Here is a 13,374-nt window from a genome sequence, read left to right on the forward strand (position 1 = left end):
AGGGGCTCACCTTTGAGTCAGGGGCCGTCCTGACCTTTGCCCAGGAGAAGGTCGGAGTCCTGTGGCTGGGGTTCTAGGGAGGATGAATTTCCTCTTTTTCTGTCATCTAGGGCTTCCCCAGTGACTCAGAAAGTAAAGAATCTGCCTGCAGTGTGGGAGACCTGGGTTCAATCCCTGGGTCAGGGAGATCCCCTGGAGAAGGGAATGGCAACCCACTCCAGTATTCTTGCCTGAAGAATCCCATGGACAGAGGAGCCTGGCGGGCTACACTACAGTCCATAGGGTTGCTAAGAGTCAGACGCGACTGAGCGACTCAGCATTGCTGCACAACAGCTCTCCCAGCACCGAGTGCCTGAGAACCACACGCATTTCATTATTTGCACATAAAGCTGTGAACGGGCAGGGCCTCGGGGCTGGTCGAGCTTGTCTTCACTCTGGACAGTGAAGAGCCGGGCGGGGTGTCTCTGGGGTGCAGGCACGTGGCGGCAGCCTCAGATGGGGTGACGTCCAGCTTTTGACCGGCTGTTGTTGCTTTTCCTTCAGTGGACATCATGGAGATAAAGGAGATCCGGCCGGGGAAGAGCTCCAAGGATTTCGAGCGCGCGAAAGCGGTCCGCCAGAAGGAAGAATGCTGCTTCACCGTCCTGTACGGCTCCCAGTTTATCCTCAGCACGCTCAGCCTGGCAGGTGGGCGCCCGCCGCGCGCGTCCCCGCCCCGCGCCTCGGCTTCCTTCCCAGAGAGCGCTCCAGCGGGATGCCCACCCCTGCCCCCCTGCTAATGCGTGTTTGGGGCATCCCGGTTTCGAATCCTGACCCTGCCTCTTTCTAGCTGTGTGGCTTTGAGTAAGCGACTCCACCTCTCTGAGCTACAGTTTGCTCAGCTGTAAAACAGGACCCAGTTCATCCTCGTGCTGACCTCGTGGAGAGGTTGAAAGGATTACGTTAAGGGCCCGTTTGGCTCATGCTGTGCTGAGAACTGAAGGCAGGTTACATTTTTTTGTCCAGCCGAGCGTGGCCTGCACCATTTACTCGGCTTAGCTGATCTGAAGGAACGATCCTGAAGTCTTCTGTCTCATACATGCATACATGCACACACGCAGTGCACACACATAGACACGGTCTGGAGGTGCGATGTCTGGTCCTCCTCGTGAATCCGCCAGAAAGTCAAAGGGGACTTTGGCCGGGAGAAGAACTGAAAAAGCTCAGGCGCTTGGCTCAGGGGCAGAAGCTTATAGCTACCTTCAGGTCTAACCCCAGAATTTCTTGACTTAGAACTTGATATAAAATCATGGTGGACAAGGAAGAAAATAAATAGCATTAAAAGTAAACCAAAGTGAGTGGAAACTGTGGAAGCTGAGTAGCATTAGGGACTTTTAATTTCAGGCCCGATGACTCTCATTGGTTTAATTGCTCATTCATGCTTTCATCAGGCATCTGTTGAGCATATGCTCTGTTCTGGGTTGTGCTAGATGTCCGTGGGGCTGTAATGAGACATAAGACCCAGTTATCACCTTTAAGGAGCTCATGGTCTACTTGGGGAGACAGACGTGTGGACAGGAACTTAGAGTTCTCTCTGATAGGAGCCGAAGTCCAAACGTAATACAGCGTGCTGGAGGAATACACGCTGCATAACTCCCTGGAAGGCTTTGCTGGGGAGGTGACTTTTTAAACTGGGTTTTGAGGCATCAGTAGGAGTTGTGAGGAAAGAGAGAGGATGGTCCAGGGAGAGAGCATTGCATGTGCCAGGCTTGGAGGAGGGAAATAGTAAGCCAGATGTGGGAGGTGATGGGTGAATGTCTGATGGAGGGGGTGTGGCAGGAGGCAGAGACGGCAGGAGAGAGGGGTCCATGACCCTGAACCTTCAGAGCTTTGTCCACTTTGCCCGGCTGCAGGCTGAGGCCTGGATGCTCTTCTTGGTAGGGAGGCCGTGAAAGCCCAAGCAAGATGTGGAGCCCAGGACGCCAGCTTGATGGGTGGATCCCGGCTTCTTCCCTTCAGCCTTCCTAGCCATACCTTTCTCTTCATCTGCCGGGAAGAATGAGAGCAGAGACCTCGGCATGCTCTCTCCAGGCTAACAAGGCCCCTGGCGGTGTGAAAAGATGTTTAATAGCGGGACCAGGCGTTTGCATTGCCAGCTGCATTTTATGATGAGGAAATGAGGCACAGGGAGGTTGAGTAACCAGCTGAACATCACACAGCCCTGAAACACTACAGTGGGCCTTGGGGTTGATGCCAAGCTCTTACCCACCACTCATTGCTGCTTCCCTTACAGGCAGCAGCCTCGCCTACTCGGTGGCCCTCTCTCTGGCCTTGACGGGAAACAAGGGAGGTGCCGAGGGCTCTCAGGATTGTGGTCCAAGTTGTCTTGAGTTCTGCCTCTTGTTCGTTAGTATAGGACGAAAGCTAAAGCTCTACCGGCTTGTCACTCCTGCTGTAGGAGGCTCACCATGGGCAAAAAGCAGGTCCCAGGAACCAACACAGGTTCCTCCCATCCCCGTGGTCTGTGTGGGGAGGGAGACTCCAAGCAGAGGTCTTCCCAGGGAGTGACACAGCGTTTCTGGCCCCTCCTGTCTCCAGCCGACTCGAAGGAGGATGCCGCTAAGTGGCTGTCTGGCCTGAAGATCTTACACCAGGAAGTGATGAGCGCGTCCACCCCCACCATCATCGAGAGGTAATGGCTTTGCCTGTTTCTCTCCGTATTCGCTCACTCGGGCGACTGTTCTGCTCCCTCTAGCCGGTATGGCGAAAGAAAGGAAAAGGAGACATTTCATCTTGGAGGCTCCTGGAGTGCCCTGTATGCAGTAGGTGTCCAGTAGTGGCTGTGGACACTCCAACATCTCCCAGAAGAGCCTCCCATCTCCTTGGGCCTTGTTCTTCCTGGGTGAGAAGTGCACTGGGATTGAGACAGAAACTCGTCCTGGTGTCGGGTCTAAGGGGAGGGCCTGAGGCTTAATTCTCAGAGGATTTAAGAGGAGATTAAGCTGACTGATGGGAGGACCTCGGGTTCGAGGTCTGGGATTTTCCTCCTCGCTTGACGAGGGCCTTCTCAGGACTGTCTATCAGTGTCATTGGTGTGGGGTGGGACTCGTGTGTGAACTGCTGTCCATCCAGCGAACTGGAGCCGTCTGATCTCGACCGTTTGTCTTACCAGCTTTTTGGGAGGTTAACAGAGAGCACCAGAGGGATTTAAAGAATCCAGCCTCTGTGAGTCCACGGGGCTGCTTGGCTCGGCCGGGCGACATTTCACCCACACAGAGAAGCTGCTGCTTCCCAGGTTGCTGGTGTTAGAAAGTGGGAAGACCTTCCTTTTCATTTCCAGGCTCTGTGTCCCATCCTACAGAAATTCCTTGGACTTGTGAGTCTAGCTTTCTGATTTTCTAACTCTCTCTCTGTCTCTGTCTCATCTCTCTTCCCAGCTGGCTGAGAAAGCAGATTTATTCTGTGGATCAAACCAGGAGAAACAGGTAAGATTCACTCGCATTTTTGTGGTTTCCTCCCGATCATTTTGGATCATCTCATTCTTTCTTGAAATATCCCGGTGGGGTTGGAGTGAGTTCTGTGCTGTGGAAAGGTCCTCGTGAAATCAGATTTGACTTAACAAGGCGGCGGACGCAGTGCTCAGTGGTGTGGGTTGTGGTGATAAAAATCTCCACCCATGTGGGGTCTCATTGCAGGGGACAGTGCCACCCCATCTGCGGGGAGGACTTTTCTGCTATGTGGAGCACTCGGACCACGTCACTTAGGCCTTCGTGTTTGAGGTTCTTCTGTGTCCTGGGGAGAAACAGGATCCCCATGGTGCCCGCCCGTCCTTTGTGGTGGAGATTGACCATCAGGAAGTAAACCCAGTTCGGGGGCGATGCTTCCAAGAGCTGGGTGAACACGAGGCAGGCGATGTGACAGCCTGTAATTCAGTGTCCCTGACTGGTTCGCTTAATAGCACGTCTTGGAGCGGTTCCCTCTGGGCACATACAAGGCTCTATGCCACACATTTTTGGAACAAATGTGATTGGTCCTTGGATAGACGTGGTATAATTGCCATATTGATGGGAAACCAGTTCCTTCTCGATGAACATCAGGTTGTTTCTTTATTATAAAGCTATGAAAACCTTTAGGTCTCCCTTTTAAAAAATGTTATTGTTAATTATTATTATTATTTGTTTCTTTGGCGGGGCCGGGTCTCAGGTGAGGTCTGCAGGATCTCCAATCTTCGTGGTGCAGGCGGGGTCTTTAGCTGTGGCATGCAGGCTCTTAGCTGCAGCACGTGGGATCTAGTTCCCTGACCAGGAATCGAACCTGCGCCCCCTTCATTGGGACTGTGCAGTCTTAGCTACTGGACCATCAGAGAAGTCCCTGGGCCTCCTTTTTTGTAAATGTGTGGGACACAGACACGAACAGGATAAGTTCCCACAAGAGGAATTCCAGAAGCCAGGCGTCACTGGGTCTGACAGTCTGAGAGAGGTGGTAGCAGTTCAGAGCATCTTCTTCACCGTGTCTCACCAGACTTCGACCTTCATTAACCTGATGGGTGAGAAGCAGCAGTGGGTTTTTGGCTTAAATTTGCATTTCTTTATTTAAGGGAGAGGTTGAACATCCTCTCATCAATTTTTTTCTTTAGGTTATGATCCAGTTCCTGTTAATAACGTAATGATAAAACCCACCATTTATGGAGCACCTAGCATGGCAGGCACCGTCCTCAGCACTTGACAATCACTGTATCGTTTTAGCCTCACATCAGACCTCTTTCAGCATTTTTAAATGTCTTTCCTTCCTTCCATTCTCCATTAAGAGATGTCAGCTTCATACACGAGGCAACAAGGAACCCTTGCAATGCTCCCCTTGTATTGCACAGCACATGGGAGCTAATTCCCCACCAGTGATTGAACCCACACCCCCAACGTGGAAAGTGCAGGGTGTTAACCCCTGGACCACCAAGGAAGTCCCTGCCCAGCTTGTTCCTGAAAGGCTTTCCATCTTTAAGGCATTTTGGTGTCAGGCCAGTGTCACCCATCACTTGTCAATTTCAAGTGGTCTCTTGTACACATGCCCCGAGGAGTGATTTGCAAATGGTGTAACCAGGAAGAGGTGGAGAGTTAACTGCTGCTGTTAGGTCAGCCAGCATCTCTGTGTCTTTCCATCTGCCTTTCCCTCCCTCCCTCCTCCTCCTCTTCCTCCTCCTCTCCTGCCAGCATCCTCTGTGGTCCCACACCCTGGGCTTGGGCCTGGTGTTTCAGAGGCAGATCAAACGAGGGGGCCTTTGTACACACTGGGCTCCTTCAGCCTCAGGGTGGAGCCTCCCATGACCATTTCCCTTCTCTGGCTGCCCGGTGATTCAGAGCTGAGGTTGGCACAGAGCGGACGGAGGGAGCCCACCAGGGCCCTGTCTCCACGAGGTGGGGTTTATGGCATCATCGGTCTGGTTCCAGAGTCTGCTCTCCGTCTTGTGTTGTCAAGAAACGGAAGCCCGGCTTTCTCTGCTCGGAACGATTCTTAAAAGTCGTTCATTGAGAAGTGCTTTTCAGAACCTTCGGCAGGGAGCGAGTCTGTCTCTGGCCATGATGCCTTGTTCCCTGTTCCCTGTCCTTGCCCCACCCCGACATCCCTCCCTCCCTCCCTGTGGGCTGAGTCCTGCTGCTCTGTCGACACGTGGAAAATCCCACCTTTCACGTGGCTCTGTGCGGCCCTGAGGGAGCTTTTCCAAAGGGGCTTTGACCAAGGTGCCCGTGAAAGGGCTCTTGACTCTTGCCAGTTTCCCCTCCTTTCCTGTCGCCCACGTTAATCGCGTTTCCTGGAGGAAAACAAAGGCACAGCAGCGGGGCAAAGCGTCCTCTGGGCGGGGAGGGCCGGCTCTGCAGTGCCCGCTCCCAGGTTTTCCTTGGCCTGAACGTGTGTTTTCAACCTTTCGAGGGGCCAGATGGCAGCAGCTGGCGTTTGCTGAGAAGCGGCTTTGCGGCAGCCGCTGTTCTGAGAGCCCTCTGGACTTAGTAAGTTGGGGAGAGGTTATGGAACGAATGCTGGCAGACTGAGCAGCTAGGCATCCCCTGGGCCATTTAATGAGGATGCTGAGGCCACGAGAGGTTGTCATTTGAACAGAGCAACCCAGCCAGTGAGCTGTGGCTTATTGATCACTAAGCTGGTAAAAGGCAGAAATCTCTTCCTGCAGTGACTTCCTGTGACTGAAAATTACTCATTCATTGTGATGAACTATGTAACATAAAACACGATTTCAGGGTACATTTCTGTGCATTCACGTTGCCATGCTGCCAAAAACGTCTGTCTCCAGAGCTCTTCTCATCTTGCAAAACTGAAACTCTCTACCCATCAAACCATTCCCCCATTCCCCCCCTGCAGCCGCTTGGCAACCTCTGTTCTTCCTTCTGTCTCTGTGAATCTGCCTCCTACGGGTACCACCTCTGAGTGAAGGATGCTGTGTTTGTGACCGGCTTATTTTACTTAGTGTGATGTCTTCGTGGATCAGGTATGTTAACTATAGCGGGTGTCAGAACTGCCTTCCTTTTTAAGGCTGAGTGATGCTCCACGATCTGCACCTAACATGGTCTTCATTGCTGTGTGCAGAATCTTTTCTTTTCTTCTAGTTGCAGCATGTGATCTCTTAGTTGCAGCATGTGGGATCTAGTTCCCCAACCGGGATCCAGCCCAGGCCCCCTGCATTGCGAGTGTGGCGTCTTAGCCCCAGGACCACTGGAGAAGTCCCGACCTTGACAGTCTGGAGGAGTAGGTCTCGGGCACTCTGTAGCATGCCCTCCATCTGTGGCGATCTGGCATTTTCGTCATGGGTAGACTGGAGTTCAGGGGAACCTGAGGTTGTGTTTGGGAAGCGCTCATGGAGGTGAGCGTCCTGGAGGTGAAGGTCTTTCTCTTCACCTCAGTCAAGGGGTGTCTGCTCTCACGTGGTCTGTCGAAGGTGATGGAAATCCTGACCATCTGGCCAAAGTGGTGTCTTCCAGACCTTTCCTTTGCAATGACCTCCACCCCCTTCCTGCCCCCCACTCACCCCCACTCTGTTTTCTGGGAATCAGTCACTAAGTCCAGCCCATGTGAAAGGGGGGTCAAACTTTTTTCACCTCCCCTTAAATCATAAACATGTTTACATTTCCTTGTAACTCTTTTCAGACCAGTATCAATGCCTACATTATAATTCAACCAATGGGATTTGATATCTCGCTTGAAAAGTTGGCTTTCGTTTGTCATTTGGTTTGTGTCTCGTGTTTCACAGTGGATGTACGAGGTGGTAGGAAGTGCCCCTCAAGAGCAGCACTTCTGGGGTCACTGTGGGATTCTGGCCTGAGTGCCAGGCTCCGCGGTCCCGTCTGCTTTCTGAGAATTTCGTCCTCGTTGCTGCTGTTCACGTTGAAGGGGCTCCTTGAGGTCAGGGGTCTGGCTGGTTGGTCAGATGAAACGAAAGGCCCTCCCTTTTCATTCCTTCGTGTAACATCAGACAACTAGATCATTCCCCCTTTGGAAGCTTTCCTTATGACATCTCCAGGCCTGGGGAGATTGGGTCAAAGGCAGAAATGTTTTAACATTCATCCTGGCCAGATTTCTAGAAACTCCCTCTTTTTGAATCCGTGGACTTTAGTTGCCTCTTATCTGGGAATTAGGTTTCTAAGGTCATTGCTTTAGGTGAAAACTTCTCCTGTCAAAATACCCCTTGAGAGCCCCTGGACCTTCTGGGACGGCCGCTGGAATTGCATCCCTCAGGGTGGGGCTCATCGGAGGGTCCTGCGGTGGGGCCCGCAGCCCTGAGGGTTGTGGATGTTTCTTTCCCACCTTGCCCTTGCCCCTTGGCCTGTAACCCTGACTTTGCATAAGTGCACTTCCTGTTCTTGCTCACCCGGGCCTTCGGGATGCGGAAGGGGCAGGCTCACAGGTGTGTAGTCCGGTTCTGTCTTCAATAGGAAGGCAAATAGGTTCCCTGTGATCAGCAGTCCTGGCTCCAGCACTATGGACAGCCTGGAGGGGGCTGTGCCTGCCCCACAGAAACTGCTTTTCTCTGTCTGGGTGGGGATCACAGATTTTCATTTCCAGCAGATTCCCAGCTGACGCTGATACTGCCGGTCCAGGGACCCTACTTAGAGGAGCAGGCTTCTATAGCTGCACTGTCCACATGTCACTATTTAAATCTAAATTGATTACAATTAAATAAAATTTAAAAAATCCAATTCCTCCGTCACCACTTGCCTTGGACAGCTCCGATCTAGAACATTTGCAACACTGAGAACATTCTGTTGGGCAGCACTAAGGTTTGAATCTCAGCTCTTCACACTTACTGGTTGATGAGTTTGGGTAAATTGCTCAATTTCCCTGTGCTTCAGTCTCCTAATTTGTGAAAGAGATCCTAGTTCCTACCTCTTGGGATTGGTGTGAGGATTCAGTGGGTTAGTACGTGAAAAGTGCTTGGCCAGTGCCTGGCTTGCGATGGTGAGTGTGGAGGTGGTTTATTCGCTCAGTCGTGTCCCACTCTTGCGGTCCCACGGACTGTCGCCTGCCAGGCTCCTCTGTCCATGGGATTCTCCAGGCAAGAATTCTGGAGTGGGTTGCCATTTCCTTCTCCAGGGATCTTCCTGACAGGGATCCAGACTGGGTCTCCTGCGTGGCAGGCAGGTTCTTTACTGGTTGAGCCACCATTGTTAAAATAAGCCAGGGATGGTGGGCCTGTTGGTAATCAGCCTCAGGGTGGCAGGGAAGTTTTCTGGGGCCATCAACCCCCGGGGTACAGTGGTGGGATCTGGGATCAGGCCAGCCTGACAGTGGGAGGGGCCCTGATTGTTTATTGCCTCTAGGGCAAGGAATCGCTTTTTGCCATCTCTCCCCAAAGGAATCGCCCCAGTTCCTAGCCCGCTTCACAGGCTGAGCCTTCAGGAAACAGAACATGAGATGTGGGTTTGTGTGCAGGAAGCTTATGGAATGTGTAGGGGACCCGCACCCATGGAAGTGAAGGCCAGGGAATTGTTGGGCTTGTATGCCATCACAACCACAGCCTCAGTTGGCCCCCAGTGGAGCTCCAGGATGGCCCTGCAGAACTGCCCCAAATGGAGGCCAGAGGGCAGGACGTGACGGTGGCCGAAGCCCTCCCTTTCTTTGAAGACAAGTCCTGGATGGGGAGAGGGGTGAAGTTGGGAGCTGCTAGCTTCCTGCCCTCCAGTGGCTGGGAATCCGAGTGCCAGTCCTGGCTGGGGGTCAGGTGGGGCCTGACCACACGCCCAGGACAGGGAGGGAGGGAGAGGTCCCTGCACGGGAGCCCCGAGGAGCTCTTCAGGCCCCACCTTTCCCTGGAGGCTCACCTGTTCTGCTCTGAGGGGGCCCATTGGAGCAGGCGGGATCGGATGTCCCAGTGCTCAGATTCTCACGCTCCTGGAGGCTGTGTTTGCTTCCCTGGCCCCCCAACAGCTGCCCTGACTCCCGGCTCCCCAGTCTCTTGGTTCCCTGTTATGGGAGGATCTCTTGGCCCTGTTTCTGCCTGGAAGTTCTGGGTTCCATAGGGGACTCTGTCCTCTTCCCTGGTCCTGGATGAGCCCCCGGGGTCACCGTCTTGGCTAAACCCTCACCCTGCCTCATTTTGCAGCACCAGCAGCCCCTCCAGCTCCTCTCCCTTCACCCCACTCCAGCAGGCTCTTTGTGGACACCCCAGGGCAAGGTGGGAAAAGGGTCTCAGCTAGTCTGCTCACTTCTCTGCCCGGCTAGCCCTGCCTGGCCCACTGGGGACTTTGTGTGGCTCTCGCCATCTCTTGGGGGAAGCCCTGGGTGCCAGCCCCGGGAGCAGGGGGCATAGGGGGCACCGGGCACATGATAGTCTCTGGCGTCAGGGAGGCCGTTAGATGAGAGGCAAGGATTCTGGGGGTGGGGCCAGGAGGCCGCTTGGCCGTCTCCCGGGGTGGCTGCTGGCTGGGACGTGCCGCTTCCTTCTGGGCGAGTAGACGGGGTGGGGGTAGCGGGGCCGCTGTCTGCCCACAGCCTGGGCAGACTTCCTTCCTGGCCGTGCACAGCCCCTGTCTGGTCTGACGTCTCTGAGAACGCTGCACAGTTTTCTTTGGCCACAGCCAGAGGTTCCCCAGGACCACCCTTGCTTGCTGTGCTGGGCACTCGGCTCTGCAGCCACAAGAGTCTGGAACGCATGCCCTCGACCACCTCCTCCCCAGTCTCTGTTCCTGCCATTCCCTGGGAGACAGTTAAATGCAGCGCTTACAGGCAGACCCAGAGGCCAGCTCCTCTGCAGTCTTATCTCCCACATGCCAGCACCAAACCTCTCTGATCCCCAGTTTCTTCACCTGGAATGCAGAATAATAATGGTTGTTGTTGTTCAGTCTCTTAAGTCATGTCCAACTCTTTGCTACCCCACAGACGGCAGCACGCCAGGCTTCCCGGTCCTTCACTATCTTCCGGAGTTTGTTCAAACTCATGTCCATCGAGTCAGTGATGCCATCCAACCATCTCATCCTCTGTTGTCTCCTTCCTTGTCTTGCCTTCAATCTTTCCCAGCATGAAGGTCTTTTCCAGTGAGTCATCTCTTTGCATCAGGTGGCCAAAGTATTGGAGCTTCAACATCGGTCCTTCCAGTGAATATTCAGGGTTGATTTCCTTTAGGATGGACTTGTGATATTGATGATAACGATATCTGCCTTCTAAGGTCTTTAGAGCAGCTCCGATCTTGAGTGTCCCGGCCCCCACCCTCATTGCCTGTTCTAAATCCTGAGGGTTGAGTGTACTGAGGGGCAAGGTGACATCATTCCTTAGAGGTACCCAGGGCAGCCTGGCACATAGTAGGTGTTCAGATAAGGTTGCCTCTTTCCCTTCCTCATCTCTGGGCTTCAGTGACCTCCTCTTGGTTTGAACCCTGGTGACATTTCCTGTCTACCAAGGTCATCTGCAATGTTTCTGCCCACTCTGTGCGTCTCCTGCATGACCCACATCCATGGCCAATCCCCTGACGATGGGGACCATCCTTGCACACGGGGTGTCACCCCCACCTTGACCTCAGGCTCTCTGTCCCCAGTTGCTCAGATCTGGTGGCAGGTCTTCTCGTTGAGGTGGCAGATGGTGGGAGTAGCCAGACCTTCCACTGTTGAGACCCCTCAAGGCTGACGGAGCTGGGGTCCCTCTCTTTTGCAGCATCAGCCTCCGGGAGTTGAAGACCATCTTGCCTCTGGTCAACTTCAAAGTGAGCAGTGCCAAGTTCCTCAAAGATAAGTTCCTGGTAAGTTTCATGGCTCAGCCTGGCGATTTTGTGAACCTGGGGTTATGCTTGCCTCCCCATGAAGCCACCGCACGCCTTCAAGCACTGTTGCATGGTGTGCTCAGGAAAGCCCTCCGCCTCCAGACTCATCCGTCTTAGTCCGGACCGAGGGATCATGTGAAGATCTTAGGCCCGCGTTCTCCATCCCGACAGAGGATGTCATCCAGGAAGACCATGTTTACCGAGCTGCTTGGCTCGGAATTTTTCCATCAGTCTAACTTTCCTTTTCCCTCACCAACCCACAGCCTGTTTTTCTTTTAATAATATGAACACATGTGTTTCATTTGGAAAATATTATGAACGATTCCTTATGTAGGTTGCCAGGGAGGTGGCATTTTGTGTGCAGGCCCTGACAGTGGAGCTGTCGGAGTTGGCTCTTCTCTGCCCTTCCCCACCTCCAGCCCACCCTCCACCCACCCATCCTTCCTTCCATCCCTCCTTCCGCCATCATTTCATTTCTGTTCCTGTGTAGCTAGGGCTGTTGGTAGATCTGGCGCAGGTTGTTCCATGAGTGAGCAGATAGCGTAGGTCGGGTGGGGCTCTTCTGAAGGGTGTAGGATGGAGATGACCCCTGGGCATCCTTTCTGGCCTTCACAGAGGTCCAGACTCTTGTCAAGGACCCCAACAGGAGTCCATCCCAGCAGTCCCAGTTGGAGGCTCTCGGGGCCATGTCACAGGATTCCTCAGCTTAGGAAAGCTCATTCATTTTGTACCCATGAATTCCCAGAAGAGTTAACCCATTTTATGGCATATCTGGCCATCTTTTGGCCTACCCCCATCATTTCAACTAATCCAAGAAGGCAAAACCAGAGAAGGGTGGGGATTGAGAGAGGAGAGATGGGAGAAGCATTTACCACTGGCCACCCCGTAATTGGGATTTTGTCCCTTATCATGCCTTTACCAAGCAGGTTCTACGTGAATGTTACCTGGTATGGTTTCAGGGAAGTCCTAGTGGGGTAGTGGTGGTTCTCCCATTTTACAGAGGAAGAAACTGAAGTTCTGAGAGAGCTAAGTGAATTGGGACAAAGTGAAGCGAAAGCCGCTCAGTCGTGTCCAACTCTTTGTGACCCCATGGACTATATAGTCCATGGAATTCTCCAGGCCAGAATACTGGTGTGGGTAGCCTTTCCCTTCTCCGGGTAATCTTCCCAACCCAGGATCGAACCCATGTCTCCCACATTGCTGGTGGATTCTTTACTAGCTGAGCTACAATGGGAGCCCAAGAATACTAGAATAAGTAGCCTATTCCTTCTCTAGCAGATCTTCCCGACCCAGGAATTGAACTGGGGTGTCCTGCATTGCAGGTGGATTCTTTACCAACTGAGCTACTGGGGAAGCCATGAAGCAATTCAGGAGACAAGCCTTGACTGGAATTGAGCTCTATTAACTCTAAAGGCTCGGTACTTTTTCTTAAAGTACAGTGAAAGTCACTCGGTCATGTCTGACTCTTTGCGACCCCATGGACTGTAGTCTGCCAGGCCCCTCTGTCCGTGGAATTCTCCAGGCAAGAATGCTGGAGTGGGTTGCTGTTCCCTTATGCAGGGGATCTTTCCTACCTAGGGATCAAACCTGGGTCTCTTGCATTGCAGGCAGATTCTTTACCATTTGAGCCACCTGGGAAGCTGTGCTTTTAAAAATGACCTGTGTGTACATACCCTATAAGTATGTCTAGATTTGAAAGTGTGTCCTGCCCCAAAAGGAAGGGTTCTGCATTATGCCTGTTGGAATTCTGGCTGAGACCCTTGCCTTTTGGGGAGTTGAAGGATCTTACCTGGGGTCCCTGGTGGGTATGTTCTCCAAGCAGAGAGGTTGGGTTAAGAGGAATGCAAGTTTGCGTTTAGCCAATGTTGTAGCAGAGCTGGCTATTTCTGTGAACAGGGAGGAGGCATTCTTGTGGTGGACACCAAAAATTGTGTGGTCACTTTTTTTTTTTATATTTACAGGAAATAGGCGCACACAAAGATGAACTCAGCTTTGAACAGTTCCATCTCTTCTATAAAAAACTTATGTTTGAACAGCAAAAATCGGTAAGATGATTCTCCTTTTCCCCATTCATTTTTTGAAGGTTTTGATAGTCTTGTTTGACCTTATTTTTTTAAATTGAAGTATAGTTGATGTATAAT

General features: G+C 52.6%; 1 protein-coding gene across 1 annotated transcript in view; it reads left to right on the top strand.

Annotated features, from left to right (window-relative positions):
- The window catches only part of PLCG2 (phospholipase C gamma 2), a 159,388-nt gene that overhangs the window by 66,704 nt on the left and 79,310 nt on the right, over window positions 1-13,374 (top strand). Inside the window, exons 3-7 of the mRNA XM_086350050.1 lie at window positions 544-687; window positions 2,578-2,671; window positions 3,417-3,464; window positions 11,128-11,212; window positions 13,195-13,278. Of these exons, the coding sequence (XP_086206176.1) occupies window positions 544-687; window positions 2,578-2,671; window positions 3,417-3,464; window positions 11,128-11,212; window positions 13,195-13,278 (455 nt within the window). The remainder of the gene's footprint in view (window positions 1-543; window positions 688-2,577; window positions 2,672-3,416; window positions 3,465-11,127; window positions 11,213-13,194; window positions 13,279-13,374) is intronic.

This window comes from Bos grunniens, chromosome 18 (assembly GCF_055505025.1).
Source record: "Bos grunniens cultivar Pamir isolate PY7600 chromosome 18, Bosgru_T2T1.0, whole genome shotgun sequence".
NCBI lineage: Eukaryota > Metazoa > Chordata > Mammalia > Artiodactyla > Bovidae > Bos > Bos grunniens.